This window comes from Caloenas nicobarica, chromosome 12 (genome assembly GCF_036013445.1).
Source record: "Caloenas nicobarica isolate bCalNic1 chromosome 12, bCalNic1.hap1, whole genome shotgun sequence".
Lineage (NCBI taxonomy): Eukaryota > Metazoa > Chordata > Aves > Columbiformes > Columbidae > Caloenas > Caloenas nicobarica.
This window is the reverse complement of record NC_088256.1, coordinates 22685648-22707319: the sequence shown is the minus strand read 5'-3', so window position 1 is coordinate 22707319 and position 21672 is coordinate 22685648. Positions and strand designations below refer to the sequence as shown.

The following is a 21672-nucleotide window of genomic DNA, read 5'->3' as shown; positions in this document are numbered from 1 at the left end:
GTGCAGCAGCCGGGCACTGCAGCACAACATCCCCATGTGCCCACTGCTCTCCTTATGAAACCTTTGTAATACAGGCAGGAGCCTTTTCTGTCTGATCTTGCCTGACAACCACCTCCTGTCCTGAAGAATTCTGTAATTCAGAGCACTAAGGTAAAAGTGAGTTTCTTCTTCCCAGTGCTCAGTGAACATACTGACCCAGGAAAGGAAGATCCACGGCAGCAGACACAAAAGCCCTGTAGGTCCTGGTCAGTGCCAAGGAGAGTGTGTGTGATGCAGAGCTCACCTGCTTCTCCATGCTCCCCCAGCTGCACTGACTGATTTAATAATTTGCTTTGCTAAAGGCAGGCAGCACCGGCTCCCTGCCCTGTCTGCCTGCCGAATCGAGGGATGCTGCCTGGGGGTGTCCGCCAGCCGGGGGGGGGGCAGAGCACCCCAGCAGCACCCCCCCCACCACCACCACCAGTACCTGTAAGATGCAAGTGATTAACAACGAGGAACCAGACTGTTGAGTAACTGAGCCTATTGCAGGAAACGCACTTCAGCTGAGGGCAAGTGCTTCAGCAGCTGCTTTTGCAAAAAGGAACTTCTGGTTTATTTTTGCCAGAGACCCAGGAATGCCCTGGGGTGGGTTTAAGCAGCGGTGACAGAGTACGCACCCCCCAGCAAAGCCTGCACCCCATTAGGGTGCTCACAGTCTGGGGGATCCTCATCAGAACTGCACGAAGCCCAGGGTTAATGAAGATGATGGGTTGGCTATAACGGACAGTACAGTTCAGCCCTCCTGCTTGAGATAACGACTTTGGGAATTGCCTGCCTGTTTCACAGAATTAAATCAGGAGACTGTGAAAAAGCATAAATTTGCAAGCAACAGAAAAATTATCGTGCTGGATAATGAAATACCAAGGAAATCAGAATTCATATGCAGCAAAGTCCTCTGAAAGCTTTTGTATTTGCCCTGAGAAAGAAAATAAACTGTGCTAATCAAGCACTTTTCAAGGCATTTTACAAACATGAGCCCTCACAGCATCCCCGTAACGTAGGTCAGCATTCATATCTCTGCTGCAATACAACAGATTGATTCGTGTCCCACAGAGTGAATCAGTGTCAGTCTGTTGCATCCAGGGAGATCCCTTGCTCAATCATTATTCCAAATATTTCAAATTTATCTCTATTTTATTATGCCTCTGCCCCCCACACTGTAACAATAAAATGCTAGCGTTTCCTTCAACACCGATTCTGCTTTTGCTGGAGGAAACCAGCGGGTGGCAGTTCAGAGGCTCATCACCTACAGGCCCATTCCCTCTTCCCCTAAGGAGCTCGTCTGGTAGCAAAAATGACATTCCCAGGACATCAACTCCCGCCCCGCCCCCCCCCCCCCACCGCCCCGTTAACCTTTACCATGCTCTAACAAAAAAGGACAAGCAGGAGGTAAAACCAGTATTTGCTGAGCTGTAAAAGCCAGAGCACAATTCCTGGCTCCTCTACCTGGCAGGTCCCAGCAGGGGAATGCGCACTTGAGAGTTTCCCTTGCTGGTGTTAGGGCCAGCAGTATCGCACCCAGCTACACTGTGATCTGCAGGGTAAAGATACTTGTGTTTCCACCCCTTCAGATCCTCTGTTCCTCACCTTGGTTCTTCAGGCTGCTCAGCAACCATTCCCTCTGTACAGCTGGTACATAACCGCCTGGCTGAGGCTGCTGCACCACTGGGCACGGCCTCTTTTGACAAGGGCCAAGAAGGTTACGCTGTTCCCCGGGTTAAAAGCAGTGAGACCAGTATATTTATCAGAGCAGAAGACAGACGGGAAGAAGAGTTTCCTTTGGTAACATTTACCATTCAATATCTGCAGCCCTGCACGGCTGCTCATGTGGAAAAGCTGGTACTCTACTAAATTCTTTCTATTTCATATTCTGATTCCATTGCACTCACAAGGTTCTCACACTCAGGATCCTTCCTGGTGCATATGCTGCCATGGATGCTGTCTTTCATGTTGAAAGTGTCATTGGATGTTTCAGTGTTAGAATTTGTCTCCTTGTGTAGGCACTTAACAGGGGCTTCCACATCAGCCTCCAGTCTTGTGACATCTGTAGTGCTATGGCTGAAGCAAGAGAGACATTATTGAGGACGATTAAATCAGAAGTAATTTGATTTACATCTTAATCAAAAACAAGATCTACCATGTAGTCTGTAGAACAGCAAAATGTGTATTAATCTAGTGAGAGCCTATGAGGCTCTGAAAGACACATTAGAGGAAATACACAAAAAGAAGCAATAAACAGTTAACATTGGTACCATAAACTCTCATGACGTTTTCATATTATACTCAAAAGAGTTACCAGTAGATAGTCTAACCTTTACAAAGGTAATAATTGGGGAAAATGGCAATGTGTGAGGCTACAGATGGCTAAGGTATGTCTCTGAATAGGAAAGTAGCATGAAGCAATTAAAGGTTGAGATTAGGGCAGGGCAGAAAAATTGTACTCACAAAGCAACTTCATAGTTCCGTTCTGGAGAAAAAAAAAAAAAAAAGAAAAAAAAAGAAGAAGAATCAAAGGTGTGCATCGACATATTTTATGATTAATGTGTCACAGAAAAAAACCCACCTGCACGCAGGTACTCCCACCTTCGGGAATAACCCTCCCACCCTGCCTCTCTCTACAAGGGACTGGCCGGGGCTGGGCCGGGAGCAGGGGCCAGGAATGGGGATGGTGGGGCGGATAATGGGGGTGATGGGGGCGATGAGGTGACGGAGATGGGAGTGAGAGGGATGGGAGTGAGGGGGACGGGGATGAAGCCATGGCGAGTGCCGTCCCGCCCTCCCCGTCCCGTTCCCTCGGACCAGGGCTGCCATCTACCGCCCGTCCCGCCGCTCCCCCGTCCCACCGCCTCCCGCCCCGTCCCGCCGCTCCCCCGCCTTGTCCCGCCGCCTCCCGCCCCGTCCCGCCGCTCCCCCGCCCCGTCCCGCCGCTCCCCCGCCCCGCCGCCTCCCGCCCCGTCCCGCTCACCCGCCTTGTCCCGCCGCTCCCCCGCCCCGTCCCGCCGCTCCCCCGCCCCGCCGCCTCCCGCCCCGTCCCGCCGCTCCCCCGCCCCGCCGCCTCCCGCCCCGTCCCGCCGCTCCCCCGCCCCGCCCCGCCGCTCCCCCGCCCCGCCCCGCCGCCTCCCGCCCCGCCCCGCCGCTCCCCCGCCCCGTCCCGCCGCTCCCCCGCCCCGCCGCCTCCCGCCCCGTCCCGCCGCTCCCCCGCCCCGCCGCTCCCCCGCCCCGCCCCGCCGCTCCCCCGCCCCGTCCCGCCCCGTCCCGCCGCTCCCCCGCCCCGCCGCCTCCCGCCCCGTCCCGCCGCTCCCCCGCCCCGCCCCGCCGCTCCCCCGCCCCGCCCCGCCGCCTCCCGCCCCGCCCCGCCGCTCCCCCGCCCCGTCCCGCCGCTCCCCCGCCCCGCCGCCTCCCGCCCCGTCCCGCCGCTCCCCCGCCCCGCCGCTCCCCCGCCCCGCCCCGCCGCTCCCCCGCCCCGTCCCGCCCCGTCCCGCCGCTCCCCCGCCCCGCCGCCTCCCGCCCCGTCCCGCCGCTCCCCCGCCCCGTCCCGCTCACCCGCCTTGTCCCGCCGCCGGCGCCGCAGCGCGGCCACCAGCGCCCCGATCGCGGCTCCACCCAGCGCGGCCGCCAGCGCGGCCACGGGCAGCGCGGCCCGGGGGGCACCTGCGGGCGGAGGGGACAGCGCTGGGAGAGCGGCGGGGGCACCCCCCGCCCCCGGGAGCGCCTGGAGACACTTTTACCGCTGAGAAGCGGGAGAAGCCGCGGCTGCAGCCGAACCGCGCGGGCGGGGCTGCGGCGGCGCTGCGTCTTCAGCCCCTTTCAGGCAGAAACACGCAGTAAGCAGCAGGCAATGAATGCACTGCGGCAGGCTCTGCTTGGAGAAAAGCCCGTGTTGAACAGGCCAGGGATTTGTTTGGTTTTGGGTCTAAAGCCAGCGCTGGCCAACCTGTCCTTGCCGGGCTCTGGGAAACCTGATTGCTGCCTTTCCATACTTAAAAGTGGCCCATAAGAAAGATGGGGACAGATGTTTTCGGAGGGCCTGTTGTGACAGGACAAGGGCTGATGGTTTTAAACTAAAGGAGGGAGATTCAGGCCCCACATGAGGAAGAAATTGCTGCCCCTGAGGGTGGTGAGAGCCTGGCCCAGGTTGCTCAGAGAGGTGGTGGATGAACCATCCCTGGAGACATCCCAGGCCAGGCTGGACGGGGCTCTGAGCAACCTGATGTAGTTGAGGATGTCCCTTGCTCACTGCAGTGAGGTTGGACTAAATGACTGTTAAAGGTCTCTTCCAACCTGAACCATTCTATTATTCTATGAAATCCTGTGTTTTCCAGCCCCAAACTCCACTCACCTGTGGCAATGGGAGGCCCCTTGGAAATGGCATCTCTCCCGGAGACCAGCGTTGTTGCTGGCAGATCTGCCAAAGCGTGAGGGTGAATGTTCTGTCATGTACCATAACCCTGTACCCACAGCCCCCCTGCGCTCGGGGGACAGGGCAAACCCTTTCTGTCTGCAAAGAGGATCTGCAGCCCAGGAGGAATGTCAGGTGGATTTGCCTCATTCACCTTTTCTGTCACTCACAGAGCACCAGGGTTTTGCAGCCCAGGTCACTTACCTGTGGGGACTGGCTGGGGCACATCACCCTGGGGGGTGAGCAGGGCTCTGCTGTGCCCACCAGGCCCAGGGCTGGGCTGCTGTGGGACTGGGGACCCTGCGGGAGAAACCGGGGACAGACTGGTTGTCGGGCCGTTTCCTCCTCTCTCTGTCTGCAGTACCAGCCAAATAATAGCAAGATGTGCTGGGGCAGGAGCCAGGCCCCCATCCTGCACAGTCCCGGTCCCGGAGGGACACAGGGGACGTTTTCCTGCCCCTCTGCTGTGATCAAGCACACTGCGAAGAAGGGAGGATGCCACCCCCAGTGCCAGGACTCACCTGTGACCGTCAGCTGGACGGCGTCGCTCTGCTGCGCGGCCCCAGCCCTGTTCTCTGCCTCGCAGTAGTACGTGCCGCTGTCGGAGGGCTGCGGGCTGTCCCACGCCAGCTCGGCCTGGTGGCCCAGCAGCCGGGCTTTGCCCCCCGGGCTGCTCCTGAACCAGCGGTAGCCGATGGGGGGGGACCCGCTGGCCACGCAGCTCAGGCTGGTCCTGGCTCCCGCCGGCACCGTCAGCCCCCGCTCGCCGGCCACGATGACGGGCTTGGTCACCGCAACTGGAACGCAAAGCAGATGGGTGACGGTGCCGCTGGGCCTGGCTGGGGCGGGGAAGGGCCCCCTCCATGGCAGCTCACGCTCACACGTTAAGCTCAGTTCACCTGTGCCTAAAGCCAAGTTTACACCAGCTATGCCACCATTGCTCCCACAATATCACACAAGTCCTGCTCTGCTGAGGGTCCCCCTTGCAGAAAGACGGTTCTTCCTATCAAATGCTGAGGATGCTTGGGAAGGGGACACAGTAGATGTGGCCAGTACAACACCCACTTGCTACAGAAGCCAGAGATGCACAAAACCAACCCCAGATCTGGATGTTATCTCAAGCACCATGGGTCCAAGCGGCCCATTAGCAGATCCAGACTGGGGTGTCTACTACTACCCCTCCCAGTCCATCCTACCCCCCCATGAGTGGAGAAGGGCTGACACAGCACGGGAGGAGATGCCTCAGCACCCAGCACGGTGTGAAGGGCTGTTCCCAGCTGCTGCTGCTTCTCCTCCACGCTCTGTGGGTTTGACTGGCTGTACAAGAGCAGTGCTTTACTGCTGGAGTTACCTTTGACAACTTTAACTGTAGTGGTCACCTCCTTTGTTATCAAGCTGTTACTTTTAGACCTCCAGATGACTTGGCAGGTGTAGTGTCCACTGTCAGGGATTTCAAGGTTCTCAATTAGGAGTGAGACGTTTCCTGGGCTGTGCTTTGGGACACTGACCCGGCCTCGGAACCGGGACAACAAGATGTGGTCACCAGAATCGTCCCTCCGAAGGACGGTGGAGGTGCTGTAGTCTCGCTCCACACTCCAGCTCAGCGTTTGCTGTGTGAAACCTTCCGCGGGCATGTAAGTACATGGTATAGCGGTAGATCCCATCCATGTGCCGTTGATCTGGTGGACACCAGACAGATCCAGGAGGGCTGCAGGGAATGGCAGTTAAAGGGAAGAAATAAGAACCAGGCTGTCCTTAGGGTAGGTGGGATCGCCAGGCGGTGGGAGCCAGTGCATCTCAGATGTGCTCTATGCCGCAGCCAGCCAAACCGGAGCCTGTCCCGACCTTGCCGAACAGAGGGAAGTGGTTGCTTTGACCTCATGGCTATTGTAATTGTTTGTCTCTGGACACTTGCCAGTTCTCAATTCCTTCTTGGTACAGAGAGGCACAAACCCTGCTCCTGGTGACAGACTGGTCACAGCTACAGTCTGCACAAGACCTTCAGGAGCATCTCCTATTCCTGCCTCTAACGCAGCCTTTGCACCCTGCTGCTTGGCTGCTGCTCACACTGGGACATGACGGGTCAAACAGCAACTGCTCTCCCCACTGACACGGGATGCCCCAGCAACACCACTTGCAATGTTGACTTCTACCTTCTGCATGGGAGGAATGATGAACAAAGCAAGCTTACTGCTTCACTGCAATTAAACATGCTTGTTAGGCCGCACATTTACATTCATTACCATCACTATTTTTTATGCAACCTCCCTGGTGCTCCCTGGATGCAGCAGTGCTGTGCGGGCAGAGCTGTCTCTGTGCAAGAGATGGCCCAGAGCTGACGGAGGTGCTGGTCGGGGTCGGCGGAGCTGTGTCCGTGGGGACAGCACAGGGACCGCGGGACTGAGCAAAGTGGACACTTCTTTCTGACAGGGAGCTTTGTTTTTGCTTTACCCAGTGACTTTGAGAGGGCAGGCACAGCTTCTTCAAATCTCACATCCCAGTCAAATGCAACTCCTTGGTCTATCTGTTTTAAAAGGTTTTCCATTTATCTTCTTCCTGTTTTCACAGACTCCCACCAAGAAAAACTAAGAAGGGTGGAAGCTATTTAGAAAACTGCTCAGAAATACTTTCAAGGCATTTGGTGCACTCAAGTTCAAGTATGTTTGCTATCCAGTGTATTCATCTGGACACGATTTTGTTTAAACGTCTCTCCCACATTGTTTTGCATTGCTGTGTGCCATGAAACAGCTGCCAGCATTCGCTGATTCCCTGCGGAGCAGCTGCGCTCTCTATATGACTGATTTCAACATTAGCAGGGATGTCTCCAAAGGAGAGCTGATTAGAAGGAATGGGAGAAACTCAGCAAAATAAAAATCCCTGAGACAGCATTTATTAAGAAGTATTTCCTTCCAGGGACACTTCTTAAACTGGGATGTAGCCTTCCAGACAAACACAGTGAATTCTCCCACCGGAGGGAAATATGAGCTGGACCAGGCAAAAGCCCGAAGGGTTATATTAGAGATTAGAAGACTGATCAGAGAGATTTGTATTATGTAAAATGCATGATAATGGGAAAAAAAAAAAAGAATCCTCATATTCTGGCCCATTTTGAAAAATGGTTGAGCATCTTCCTTCCCAACTGTCCTTGTGGTATGGAAGCACCATGCAGGCAGGAGCCTTTAGGGATCTGCTCTGAAGTACTGGACCTGGAACCAAACCCAGTCTTTTTACTTTGGCCTTAGAGAACTTCAGATCTGACCTAGATATTTTGGGTCATACCTGCTTCAACCAGACAAGCACCCGCCAAGCACTCAGGTGGGCACAGGAGAAGAGGAGCTGGGATTTGTCGTACCCAGCTCATTCTCCCAGTCTCTCCAGTTCTCTGCCCACTGAGACCACAGCTCCTCTGGGGAGTGCCTCTTCTAAGTACAGGATTACTTGAATTTTGCTGGACTTGGCTCATCCTGCTCCCCTGTTCCCCTGCTCCCCAGAAGGGCACTGGGTACATGCAGCTGCATCAACTCACAGGAAGTCGCTTGAGAGGCAGACCCCAGAAATCTGCCAAGCTGGTTTTTTAGTGGTGAAATGGGGAGCATACTTCAACCTGTTTTTCTAAATGCCAGGAGCATTCCGTGTACAACGTGTTAAAGCGACTTCCTCCTGCTTCCCAAAACCTTCCTGCCAGTGTCAGCGTCGTGTGTGCCCTGGGAGTGGCACATTTGCCTCGTGGCCATATGGATCGAAGCAAAGATTCTGTATCACCTCTCCTAATGTTCTTGGGGGTCAGCAGATCAGCGGAGACCAGGGAAATTGTGTGTGCCCATGCCTCGTCCCACAGTTACAGCTCTGCCCAGGACTGTGCTAGCAGAACAACAGTGATGCGTTACTAAATTCTACAATAATGCTTATTCCAGCTTTACGAAGACTGCTTTGGAAGCTAACACACCAGAGCAGGGCCTCTCCAAGGGTCCTAAACAATCCTGTTTTGTTCTTGCTTTGGGGCCATAGAGCTGCCCTTTTGCCCAATTCTGCCCCGTTTGCTCGACTCTTTAAAGCACCTTGTTCTATCTGATACCAAAGGAGACTCCTGTGAATTCTCAGGCTCTATTATTTGTGCAAGAAACTAAAGACTTTCTACATTTGATAATTTTTTAAAATTAAGACACTAATTTAAAAGGTTTTCTCTACTCTTAGTACTCTGATTTTTGTTCTTGTACATGGAAGCATTTACTCACCGTGGCAGCTGATGAAAGCCGTCACAAACACCACTGTCCACACAACTTCTCCCATTCTCCCAGAACTGCAGGTCTGTCCTTTCATTGCACTTTGTGAGAGACCACACACTCCTGGGACCAGAAGGCAAGTGAAGAACACTTCCCTTTATTTTGTCCTTTGCCATCTAGGATCCTCTTTCTGAAACATCACGAGTCCATTTCGCTGCTGACTTAGGTGAAGGGTAAAGGATGGACAGACTAGAAGAAGGATCTCTCCAGTTCCATTCACATCTCTCCAGTTCCATCTCCCCGTTCCCATCTTACCATTCTCTTGACTTTTCTGAATAGTGCTCTTTTTTAATTCTTCATAATTGTGGGGGGTTTTTCCTCCTTTTTTTTTTTTTTTTTAGATTTTCTTTCTTTCCTTCTATATTTGCATTTATTTCTCAGTGGAAGAGCTTTATGATGACTACACAGTCAAGCATTTGGTAGCAAGGGAAAGCAAACTTGAAGATGCTTGTGAAACATGAATTCAGTTCCCTCTGACATGTGTGATGATATTGGCTCAGTGCTCAGCATCGCTCTGTGTTGTACCATGAGGGTTCAAAACCTGGGCATCTAGAGGTGGAGAAGCTCAGGTCTGAGCGTGCTGGCTCACCTTACACCATGCAGGAGCATGAGGCAGAGACCAGCCTGCTGATGCTCCGTTCCATTTCCTCAGCGTCTTCTCCTGCTGACGGTACCCAGCTCTTCCACCAAGCGCACGTACCGACTTCGGCTGCTCGGGGTGCCCACGGGGAACCCTGTCACCTCTGAGCAGCTCGGGCTGTGACCTGAGCCGGGATGACAACCGGCCCAACTTGCTTTGCCAATGTCCCAGCCTTTTAGACCAGAAACCTTAGGCTGTCACTTTGACGACTTTTTTATGTTTTAACGGAAAATGTACAGAGAAGAGGTATTTAAAAAAACCCAGTATCCTGCTCTTTACTATGATAGGAATTTCCCTGCAAAAGCTCCGTTGTCTACCACCTGCCCCAAAGCTGTCCCTGTTGCACTGCAGCTACATGTCCACACGTGGCTGGATTGCTGAACGTGGTCTCAGCTGAGCTCTGCTTATTGCTGCAGTAGAACCTGCCTGTGGGGAGCACGGAGCAAAAAGCTTGAGTGTGGTGTGGCAGGACCTGGTGCTACAAATTCGCAGGAGGTTTCAGGCCAGGAGCCACCTCCCGGTGTCACCCTGCCGAGGAGGACGACGAAGCAGCAGCACCACTCGTTCTTGCAGAGCACATCCTTGCTGATTTTTGCTGCCTTTTCTTCTTGACTTCTTTGCAGAAGCTACCAGCATGGACCAGTTCACACCGCCTGTACCCCATCTGCCCACTGCCACCAAGAAGCCAGTAGCTGTGTTTGAGTCCTGCCTAAAACAAGCAAACAAACAAAAAAGCACTTGTTAAAATCCAGTCAGTGTCATTGAAAGAGTGAATACAAGTCCATTTCCAGAGAGATTATTTAAACCCAACCTATTGCCCACCCTGGCCCATGACTGGCAATAGAACCTTGTTCCAATAAACTACCTCCTATGCAAAAGGTTTTAAAAGAAGCTGGATTTTGGGGAACATGCCCTGGAACAAGCTGAAAACCCAAGCTAAAACTGCTGATGTGACTATTTTCTGAACCGGACATGCAAGACTTCCTGAAGCTGTAATTATACAGGATAAAAGTTGACTATTTAGCTAAAACAAGAACAAATAACTGTAGTTCCTCAAACGTGATGTACACGACATCTTTCTCTCCCTGGCACAGAGAGGCAGCTGTCGATTTTCTCATCCCTCAGTCACAGTCAGACCATTTCTTTCTTACCAGAGGGACCCCTCATGGTTTTGCATCTGAACACACGAAGAAAAAGCCTTTAATGTCTCAGACATTACAGGTACTTACCTGGTTTATTATAGCGAAGCGTGTGTATTTCCACGTCCCTGCTCCAGACTAACTGTGTCGCTCTCCCCGCGGCAGGCAGGGGGGTCAGGCCGCGCTCCTGCCGCAGCCTGCGCGCCACACGCTGTCAGGCGTCATCTCAGTGTCGCAGCTCGAGCAAAGTCACCAGGACATATCTTTGTTCTGCAGTTTCTGCTACTACATCTCAGCCTAATTAGAGGGGGCACAGTAAAGGCAACTGAAGAAGAAAGTTCTCAAAGTGTTATTTTTGAACCACCTGCACTCAGGAAAAAAAAAAGGCTTTTTTTACTGCAAGACTTGAGGCATTCTTGTTTGGTCCATCCATAGCCGACTTACAGATCTTAGTATTTTTTGGATGTCCCACAGAAGGTAATTGTATGAGCCACTACAGTCATGTACACCACAATTCTCTCATATATGCCAGACAATTGTACAGACAGTCATGAAAACATGACCTTTGTTCCACCTAAAGAAACAGAGACTTCGTGCGAATGAGCATGTCTGTCAAGGCCCATGTGACAGAAAAGCGATATACAAGTGATCTTTCTGAAAGTTAATTTCCCTTCCCAGGAATTCCCAGGTGAACAACATCAGCTCTGGGTTACCCATTTGGCCAAACCCTTGTAAATCCTTCCCAGCACTGAGAAAGGGACTCGCACATACGATGCTGTCTGAGTATTCACTTCCTCCTTGGTGCCCCAGGTGGGTTCACAGCCTCAGCTGTTAGAGCAGTGCAGATTCCCATTTACCTGCAGTTGTCCCGCTCACCCCGTGCTGATGCCTTTGGCAGCCTCGCTGCCGTTGCAACTCTCGCTGTTTGTGAGCTTCCCAGCTCCTCCCGCAGCGGCTCCATGGCGGCTGGTTGAGCTCTGGTTTTGGTAAACACGAGTGCTGGTCTAGGAAGATCTGCCTCAACGTCAGCTTGTCTTCCAGGCACAGCACTGCTGCTGCCTGCCACCATGTGCTGCACAAGATGCGATGCTTTTTTCCCAGGCACACCCAGACTGAATCAGGATCCAACCCTTCTTGCATTTTCCAGCTGTCTGACAGCACAAACAGACACGGAACATGCAGAGAATCTAGTTTATGGATTTCTTTCCTATGTCACAAGCCTTCCTTCTACTGCTTGCCTTAAAATGGTTTTATTTGTCATCACCAGCTCCTGGTCATGGCTGTCCAGCGGGTACAAAACTGCCCCATATTCCCATGGCAATGAGTTTGTTTCTGGGATGGAGCTCAGACCGGTGGGCTGCTTTCCAGCAACAACAACATTCCCTTCCCACCCCTTCCCTGCCAAACACACACTTTTAAAAAGCTCATTTTAAAGAATGAGGATGTTACTGCAGGGACCCAAAACCTGCAACATCATCTAGAATTGGAAGATTAAGAAAACATGAGAGTTTCACAGAAAATGTCAACACTGTCAATCTGTCATCACATTAACACAGTCTCCAGTCATGACTTTTCTGCTGTTATCTAGAAAACCCTTTCAGTAATAATCGTGTGCTTTGTAATACTAGTGCAACACTTTTCCTCTGCTGCTCACCTTCCTGCTCAGGAAGCAAGGCTGCCAGACTTCGCTGGCTTTTCACACTCCTCCCAGTACAACTCTTCTTTTTTTTTTTTTTTTTCCCCACATCCTGAACATTTTGTTTCATGAGCTCTGAACTTCAAACTGGACCAGCAGCAACTCCTCACCTTCTGGTCCCTGAGCTGTGGCTGCAGCCTGCAAACATGAGCAGGCAGCACAGCCAGAGCATCCCACACTCCAGCAGATCTACAGGGATTCCTCAGCTTGGACCCAATACACTCCAAGGATCGCAGCCCCTGGGCACACACAGACATTCACACGCACCCACCTTTGCAGACAAAAAGAAGTACAACAAAATCTACTAACTTTGCAGTCCTAAGTTTAATGGTTTTCTCAAGTGCGAACAGCAAATCCGGGGTCCACCAATCCTGTGTCACCAATATCCCCTCACCGCACATCGCTCGTTCGTTTTACATCTGTCCACATGGCTTTAATGGGACATAGTATTCCCCCGCCCTTCATTATAAAAAGATTCTGCAGTGTCCGTGTTACAGATTTACTCAGGGTAGTAGAAACTATGAATAACTAAGCTCTTCAGCTCACTACTTACCCTTTGGGCCCTCTAAGCTGGGAGGAAAGTACTCCCTGAGTATCTAGTGAGGAGCTGTAATTGTGAGTGCTTGCTGGCGTTTTAAAGATGAGCTGGTCATGCAAAAATATTCATATCAAAATAATTTAGGTATGTGTAAACAATCCTATCCACAAACATGGAAAAGGATCTAATTTCTGTCAAATATTAAACATGCGTTAAAAGAGACAACAGAGAAGGTGAACTCAAAGACTGTGCCTTGCTGCAGTGTCAGAATTGCCCAGCTGTCCAGCTCTGGAGCTATAGAAGCTGTGTCTGTGTTTCCCTGGGGGTGCTGGCAGAAGGTGTGTCGAGTCCAGCGCGATGGGCACACGGACGTCGCTTCTCTTCCTGCTGCTCCTGGTGGGTAAGGTCCTTGGATTTATCCTGGCATTAGTCTGTCTCTTGGTGTTTCTTTAAGGCTTTGGGAGGACATTTCTACCACCTCTGCAGCCCGTGAGGCGGTCGGGAGGAGAAACGCCGGTTCCTGGGCCAGGCTCTGCGTGTCCCACCCCAGGGTGCTGGGCTGTTGGGCACCCCGGGTGCTGGTTCTGCTCCCCACAGCACGGCCGGGAGCACAGATCCCTCTGGGCCTGTGCAGCAGCAGGTTCAGTACAGGCCTCTTGGTCCAGGATCCTCACGCCTGAGACTTCCAAGGGCTTTCTGCCATGGGGTGGTGAAAGAAAACCAAGAAAAGCAAAATCGGATCATCTACACAGCGGGCTGTAGCTGAAGTCCCTGCAGAGGTTTGCATTGTCACTGCAGAGATTGTTCAGGCTCCACAAACCGCGCAGGAGCAAAAACTGCTTGTCCAGCCAGCAAAGGTGAGTAGCAGGAGAGTTGTTGCCTGGATGTGCCCGTCAGGGCTGCTACCTGCACAGCACTGCTGGTTCTCAAACATTGTCCCCTACTTCATATTCAGATTCCTGGGTCTTTCCAACACAGTCATCTTCATTCTTTTTTGCATTTATTTCTTCAGATCTTTTGTTTTCTACAGGTTCCATCACGTAGTTGTTTTCAGTAAAGCAGATGGGTTCCTCATAGTGACCTGTACATTCCTGCGCTGAAGAAGCTGCTGCTCTCGAGTTATGGCTGAAATCAAAATACAATATGAAAGAAAAGTTGCAACTAGAGTAGACGAAGCATCTCCCAACCATCAAGAATTCGAGCAAGATTGTGATTTGATTTAAACCCAGGTAAACCCGGGCCACTGGACTGTGACAGTATTCTGAAGGAGAGAACCTTGTGCTTTGCTTCCAGGTGGCAGGAGAACCTTGGACACTACAGCAGCTCTGCCTCCAGTCCAGGGGGAGTTCCAGAGGCAGCAAAAGGTTCATAAGCAACACAAGGATTAGCGCAGCCCCACAACTGCTCTTTGCAAGATAAATAAATACGTATATACATGCAGGTACGTATGCAAGTGGTGGAGGAATGGCAAATGCTGAACAGAGTGCAGCCCACACAGTATCTTTAAAAAGAAGGTAGATCTCCCGAGGAGAAACGCCGTCGCACTGTTTGCTCGGGGCTCAGCTGGTACCTGAGCTGCTTTACGAACCGTGTGGGACGCAGAGCACCCGGGCAAGCGCCGCTGGCGCGTCCAGCTCGTGCCCACGCTCACGTCGGCAGTGCTTTGATTTACAGAGGTCATTCTCCTCGTGTGCTCTGACTAGACCATTAGGCTTTTCAGTATGGCTGGCACGGGTTACACGGAGATCAGGGTGCTGAAACTCGAGTTTAGAAATAGCAGTAACTTCCTGCCACAGCCAGGATTAGAAGAGGCAAGTTCAGCCAGGGATAATTCAGGGATAAATCAGGGTATAATCTGTGCATCAGGAGCTTTCTCTCTCTAGGAGGGGAATTCCTGTTCTTTGCATTTGAATAAATACTGGGAATTTATCCTTGGCAATGATCTTCAATAGGTCTCATTGGGCTGAGGAGCTAATAAACAGCTCTTTCTCATTTTTGTGATTCTCATATTGCAAAGGGAAAGATCTTCCTTTCTACATGATGTGTTGATGTGGAAAGCCCACAGATCATCAGTACAACGTGCTACTGAGCTAATTCCGAACCACTTCATCCGTACTGCTTCAGAGGCTTTTCATCTTCACTGCTAAGTAGCTGCCTTTTTTTTTCCCCTGCTCTGATACAGTCCCAAAGACTCAGCACTATGTGAGACAAAGGATTATACTCACAATTTTACTTCGTAGACTTGAGCTGGAAAAGAATAATTGTGTGTCAATAACTTGCATTAAAATTAAAAAAATAATTTCTACTATGTCTCCTTGATATTAGAAAGTGACCACTGAAGACAGAATAAAACTGGGAACGTTGGAGATCATGTTAGTTGGGTGATGGCTCTTGTTTCCAGGATTCAGTCCCAGAAAATGAAAACAATCCATATCCCAGCTGTAGCACAACTGGGTCAAGATAACTGGCCCAAGGTCGAAGGTAAAGTTAAGTTTAGAAACTAGAAATTTCCAGTTCCCACAATTTTCCTATTCATTAGAAATTCAGTAATGGACAATTTAGAAAGAGGTTATGCTGATTTTCTTTATAAAAATAAGATAAAGAGGCAAAAGGAGTATTTGATAGTAATTATTATAAAAGGAAAAACCAAGCTGGGCATGCACAACACATTCCATTTTTCCAGAACATTCTACTCACCATCTTTGGGCTTCCTAATGCAGATGATAAGGAAGATGAGGAGGAAAATCACAGCACCGCAAGCCAGAGCGATCAGGATGACCAGGTACAGGGACAGGTGTGTGCTCGGGACACCTGGAGCGACACGGCAGCGACGCTCAGATGAGCGGCCCCGGGCACAGCGGCAGGTACACGATGCTGACTGTGTCCCCAGGGCCACGGCAGCCAGCCTGGCCATGGGTTGTGCTGCTTGCTTTCTTTCCCCATAAAAACACCCCGAGTCTTTCAAAGAGTCACCGTGAATCACTGAGGACCCTTGGGAACAGCCATTGACACAATCTGCAGCCAGAGGCTGAACACCGATTTTGAGGCTGGAGGTACCGACTACTGAGCAGCCAGGGTTGGGTCCCCGGTCTTATTCTTAGCTTTGTTTTGCTCTCCACTTACTCTGAGTTGTGTAATTCTTTTCTGGATATCCCACACCACTGTCAGGAGTCACTACTGCTGCAGGCAGATCTGCAAACCAAACAGGAGTGAAAGGTTCACTGTGTATCTCCAATGCTCATTTTAGCACCAGGATATCTGGGATTACAGCTGTAGGATCGAAAGGGAATGTCTCCATCACCTTTACAAGGCAGCGAAAATAGGAAAACTCTAGAAATAAGTATTATAGTTACAGCATAATATAGGGAGAGTATATGTAGTGCTATATGTGCATACTAGATAGATATTATATATAGTATAGATACACGTGGGGGTATATATATACACACATGTATGCCTATACACACACCTGTAATATTGGTGGAGACCCGTGGAGTCCAAGAGATCACTGAGGAGGTACCTGTGAACACCAGCTCCGTTTTGTTTTCTTCTGTAAGAATAACCAACAATTGTCAACACCTTCCTGCACCATCTGGTCACCGACACCAGTTCCCACAACCTGCTGTGCGGCACTAGGAACCCAAACGAAACAGAACCTTGCAGAGCCCAGGTACATCAGAACGGAGTCTGTATAAAGTGCCGTGTGTTTTCCAGGCACGTGCAGCCGATCAGAAGGAACAAAAGCCAGTTTGATTTTTTCAGCTACCGAATCAACACTCGTGTGTTCCTCATACTCAAAATTAAGTCCTGATTCCTCATACAGACTTGCTAAAATGCAACAGGCAGCATTACACAGCCAACAAGAACTTAAAAGCTGAAGAGGAATAAAAGTGTGTTTTAAATACAAAGCCTCTTTTGCATCAGAAAAGAGCAGTTCTTCTGAAGAGCAGGAGGGAAATGAACGCAGGAAATAAAAAGGACAGAAAGGCAGAGCAGGTGGTGAGAGTGCTGCAGAGTGCAGAAGCCCAAGGCTTCTTGTGCTTTCTTCTTTCAGGGAAGGGAGGCAGGAGCATCGTTCTGTTCCAGCAGGGAAGGACTCCAGATGTTTTGTCCCCAGCTGCTCCCCCGGGACTCACCTGTGACCGTCAGCTGGACGGCGTCGCTCTGCTGCGCGGCCCCAGCCCTGTTCTCTGCCTCGCAGTAGTACGTCCCGCTGTCGGAGGGCTGCGGGCTGTCCCACGCCAGCTCGGCCTGGTGGCCCAGCAGCCGGGCTTTGCCCCCCGGGCTGCTCCTGAACCAGCGGTAGCCGATGGGGGGGGACCCGCTGGCCACGCAGCTCAGGCTGGTCCTGGCTCCCGCCGGCACCGTCAGCCCCCGCTCGCCGGCCACGATGACGGGCTTGGTCACCGCAACTGGAACGCAAAGCAGATGGGTGACGGTGCCGCTGGGCCTGGCTGGGGCGGGGAAGCCCCCCCCGCGGCAGCTCGCGCTCCGGCGCTGCTTCCCCAGGACGGAGGGGCACCGCTCCCGCGGCACCTCTGCGCGCGTTCGGCCCGGTTCACCCGCGCCTGTTCCAGCTGCGCCACCGCTGCACCCCCCGCACAGAGGCAGGGTTGATGCCACCGCTGTTGCTCTGTAAATCGCCACTGCCCAGGCAAAGGGAGGTTGGACACGTGCTCATGAAATTCGGTCAAAGCAATGCAGCACCCCAGGGGCTTCCCTCTGGTGCACGGCCCGGGTGAACGCTGAGCTGTCGGACACAGGTGGAACGGGACAAATTCGAAAGCGAGAGGCCGCTAGTCCTCCCCCAGCCCCCAGGCCGCAGCATCGGGCAGAATTCCCCTCCCTGACCCGTTCGCTGCTTCTCGCCAGAGCCTGACGCCGCCCAGCAAAGCGCTCCTGCAGCGTGGCCGCTGGTCCCTGCCTGCTCTGTTCCCTGCCCGCATCCCTCCTGAGCCAACCATCCACTCCTGCACAGCTTGCTTTCGCGCTCACCTTTAACAACCTCCACTTTTGTGGCGATCTCTTTCACTGTCTGGCTGTTGTTGCTGGCTGTCCAGGTGACCTGGCAAGTGTAGGTTCCCCTGTCAGCCATCTCCAGGTTCAGAATGTGGAGGGACACGTTCCCTGGGGTGTCCTTCGGGACACTGACCCTGTCCCTGTACTTGGACAGGAGAACGTGGTCACCAGAGCCATCCCTCCGAAAGACGGTGCCCGAGCTCTGGTCATGCACCACGGTCCACGTGAGTGTTTGCTGCACAAAGTCCTGCACAGGCACATAGACACATGGCAAGGTGACAGATCCCTTCCAAACACCTTTGATCTCATTGGGGCCACTCAGGTCCAGAAAAGCTGCAGGAAGAATGGAGAAAGAAAGTTTTTTAAAAAGCAGTCGCAGAGAAGGCAGCTCCTGGGTGCTGAAGCGGTGGGGAGAGCATCAGCAAGAGAAATCCCCGAATTGCAGCACAAGCAGCCGGTGCGGACGGTGAGGGACGGGCTGTCCAGGGACGGGCTGGGAAAGAGGCGGCGCAGCCTGGGGAGCAGAGGCGCGGGCAGCTGCTGCCGGCACGGACACGGGACGGTTTGGCTTCCAGCTCTGCCTCGTGCTCGCCTGCAAGCACGTGAACACCCGGCAGAGCCCGGGATCAGAATTAGCTATGGCCTAGACCCGAGAGAAGGAGTTTGTCTGCAGCCCGAGCTGCACAGCTCCCCGCTGGCATCTGTCTCTGCCGCCCCACCTCGCTCATGAGCTTTCCTGGAAAGTGCCGCGTGTTACCAGCAAACCACAGTTTTCATGGATTTCTCTCCTCTGCTGCCCACTTGTTCTTCTGAAACACAGTGCTTTGTCAGCCTAAGTTTAAGCAACTTAAGCAATGGATCAAGGAAGTGTAAAACTCGTTAAATTTTCCTATAAAAATTAGGTCTGTTGACTTTGTCCCAGTACATTTTGTCACGCCTAAGGCTGAACCTGTGCATAGACACTACTTTGCCCTTTTCTCCTGGTTTCCAAATTTCCCCTTTCCTGGAAACTCAGAACCAACCAGACCCATTGCTGCGGCTGCTCACTGCGCTCTGTGAAATAACCATCACAAGCGCGGAGTCTGTGAAATAACCATCGCAATAAGTGCGGGAACTGTGAAATAAGCACAGAAACTACGAAATAACCATTGCGACAAGTGCGGGATCTGCGAAACAACCATCAAAACAGATACAGAATCTGTGAAATAACCATCGCAACAAGTGTAGGATCTGTGAAATAACCATCACAGCAAGCGTGGGAACTGTGAAATAAGTGCGGGAACTGTGAAATAACCATTGCAACAAGCGCGGGAACTGTGAAATAAGCATCACAACAAGTGTGGGAACTGTGAAATAACCACCCCAACAAATGCAGGATCTGTGCACTCAAAGCCCGCGGGCAGCGTTCCCATCGCCTCCACGTGCCGCTGCATTTGAAACACCTGAACACCAACCAGCAGCACACAAAGACACTGGCCCTTTTGCTGTGTTTCTATTCCCAGCCCAGCCCCAGCCCATGCAGAGCCACAGACAAGGCAGAGCCCAGCAGAGCCGTCCCTGCACTCACCGCTGCACAGGAGCAGAGGGCTCAGCAGCACGGCCGCTCTCACCAGCGTCCCCGTCCCCATCCTTCCCGGGTGCCGCTGCTCCATCCCGAGCACAGACCTGCTCTCCCCAGGCCGGAGGTTAATCGGGAACACTTCCCTTTATTCGCTCACTTTGTTGTCAGGAACCCACAGCAGCTGCTGGTGGTTTTTCCTTCCTCTTTTTTCAGAAAAAAAACAATTGTCCCAGTGATGACTATCAGAGGTGTGGGCAGAACAGCAGCCCTAAGAGAGGGTGAAAAGAGGAAAGTTTAAGAATAAGCACTACTCCATTTCATGTTGCCTGCTGAGTATGTCTTTTTCCTCTTCTGTTTTTTAATTCAACTTAAAAAGCCCAGGAAACATTTTTTAAATTCCCAAGCACCTATTTCTCCTGCTTTTGCTCCTTGCATTGCTTTCTGAATGGCTTAACACGCATATTACGTACAAGCAGGCCTGAGTACTCTCTAGGAGCTAAACAACCAAGGTCCTTACTAGCCATTTTCCTACCAGCCTTTCTATGGACTTCACCACTATATTTTACAAAACATCCTAAACCTTTATGTTACCAGCATGAGACAGATTATTATTGTAGGTCCCTTCCAACTGAGGTATTCTGTTTGATATCATTATATCCCATTTAAGAAACAGAGAATTTAGGTGTACAAATCTGAAAGCAAATAATTTCTAAGAGCAGCAGGCACCTGGCTTGACCATCCCACTCTATACCAGGTTGACCCTTCTTTCTCATCTAGCAATTTAGCTGCTTGGTTTAATTGATTAATTGCATTCAATTAAAACTCATGGATGAGGGCTATGTGCACCTGCATCTCCTTGTAGACTACTTTGGAAACAGGTAAATGATTATATGCCTAGAGAGAAAAAAAAACCAAACAACTTACCAAAGTAGAAAATCTTTGAGACTACAAAATAATGACTTCTTAACTGTGAGACATGTTATTATTAATTACAGGTAATATTTGTTATGGTTAATCTGTGTTATTAAGTAATTGAGCACTAGACCCATCCAGGAGAAGTATCTGTTACCTACTGAAGCATCTTCAAGAGATTTTACATCTTTTTCTGTCTTCTGCAGCTCTTCATTTTTCTTACATCCTAATGACAAATCTCTGTCATCGTATTCAGCTAAATCAATATGAGCCCTTTGCTGCTGTTACATCCAAATTCGACATCCAATCCTCAAATGCAAGTAACCAGAATAATTAAATGCAGCCAACAACATCCCAGACCACGTTCTAAAGCAAACCCTCCATTAACGAGAGCGAGATGGTGCAGGAGACCAGAGCAATCCGTGTACCTGAGGCTGAAGTGGTGGCAATGTGGGGAAAAAATATTTCTTACATTCCTGTATATGGCTTAAAGACGGCTTCACCTACATCATCATTAGTAGGCAGCGTCATTGGGTTGTTGTGTAATTTAACATTGAAAACAGGAGATTTGTGTATATAGCCCTGGGAGCTCTGATATGATCTCGTTCCTTTTAGGTTGAGGTCTTTGCTTGCATTGTATTGTTTGCTTTTACATATGTTGTTGTTTTAGAGTCATTGATAGCTCATTCTGCAAAACAATGGTGCTTAAAAGCATATATGCATAGAGAAGTGTGATTTTTTTATTTACTACCTGTTATTAACATTGATCTAATTATGACAATGTTATTGGTACGAGTTTGAATTTAGTCATTTTCAAGTTACAATACTCTGATGTGTTTCCCTGAGGCTGGTGATTTTACTACACACAATTTTCATGACTTTATTTGCTTAGAAAATATCTATATCCTCATGGTTGTTTATCAGTCTCAGACTAGAGAATCATCTATTCAACTAATTTCTTACCATCTACTATATTTGCAGTTATACCTGTAATTAAAGAGGACACCTAAGCATCTTCAGGTCTAAATGCTTCTGAAAATATCCTACTTGAGAAAGCTGATTAAAAAAAGGTTCAGCAAAGACCCAGGAGATTTTGGGACCTGGTTCCATGTGTTCCTCCCTCAGAAATTGTCTGGGAGCTGCAGCTCCAACCTGCAGTCCCCAGATGGGGAGCAGCAGGACCAGCTGGGGCGGGCTGCAGCATTCCCGAGCTTCTCGGCTCAGAAAAGGGAGAGAAAAGAACGTTTTCAGTTCAAAGCAGTGAAACTCCTTTCCAGGGACATGCCGGCTGCACAGGAGGGCAGGAGCCTAAACTGAGTAGGACTAAATCATAAGGGAACCTGCCACTAGCAGGGTACGTACCAACCAGGAAGCTAAAATTCAAGCTGCCTGAAAAAATAGGTGTGTACGTGTCTATATATTTGTGTATATATTTATATTGACATT

At 51.0% G+C, this 21672-nt stretch overlaps 2 protein-coding genes across 2 annotated transcripts; both read right to left on the bottom strand.

Moving 5' to 3' along the window:
- Positions 1-1398: 1398 nt before the first annotated feature.
- Positions 1399-8732, bottom strand: LOC135993322 (V-set and immunoglobulin domain-containing protein 4-like). Its single transcript, XM_065643093.1, has 8 exons — positions 8674-8732; positions 5790-6146; positions 4960-5235; positions 4643-4738; positions 4379-4444; positions 3583-3690; positions 2485-2533; positions 1399-2097 (listed from the first exon to the last, which is right to left on the bottom strand). Exons 1-8 carry the CDS (start codon positions 8726-8728, stop codon positions 1887-1889), a joined length of 1218 nt encoding a protein of 405 aa, XP_065499165.1. The 5' UTR covers positions 8729-8732; the 3' UTR covers positions 1399-1886.
- Positions 8733-12518: 3786 nt separating this feature from the next.
- VSIG4 (V-set and immunoglobulin domain containing 4) lies at positions 12519-19479 on the bottom strand. Its single transcript, XM_065643433.1, has 8 exons — positions 19321-19479; positions 17730-18086; positions 16871-17146; positions 16204-16284; positions 15858-15926; positions 15432-15545; positions 14960-14981; positions 12519-13859 (listed from the first exon to the last, which is right to left on the bottom strand). The coding sequence occupies exons 1-8, from the start codon at positions 19403-19405 to the stop codon at positions 13661-13663; spliced, it is 1203 nt and encodes a 400-aa protein (XP_065499505.1). The 5' UTR covers positions 19406-19479; the 3' UTR covers positions 12519-13660.
- Between the last annotated feature and the right edge of the window lie 2193 nt (positions 19480-21672).

Coding starts and splice junctions, on each gene's coding strand:
- LOC135993322 (XM_065643093.1), bottom strand. CDS start 8,728: ATGGGAGAAGTTGTGTGGACAGTGGTGTTTGTGACGGCTTTCATCAGC. Junction 6,147..8,673: donor GGCTTTCATCAGCTGCCACG/GTGAGTAAATGC, acceptor CATTCCCTGCAG/CCCTCCTGGATCTGTCTGGT. Junction 2,098..2,484: donor CGGAACTATGAAGTTGCTTT/GTGAGTACAATT, acceptor CTCTTGCTTCAG/CCATAGCACTACAGATGTCA.
- VSIG4 (XM_065643433.1), bottom strand. CDS start 19,405: ATGGAGCAGCGGCACCCGGGAAGGATGGGGACGGGGACGCTGGTGAGA. Junction 15,546..15,857: donor AAAGAATTACACAACTCAGA/GTAAGTGGAGAG, acceptor GTGTCGCTCCAG/GTGTCCCGAGCACACACCTG. Junction 14,982..15,431: donor CATTAGGAAGCCCAAAGATG/GTGAGTAGAATG, acceptor ATTCTTTTCCAG/CTCAAGTCTACGAAGTAAAA.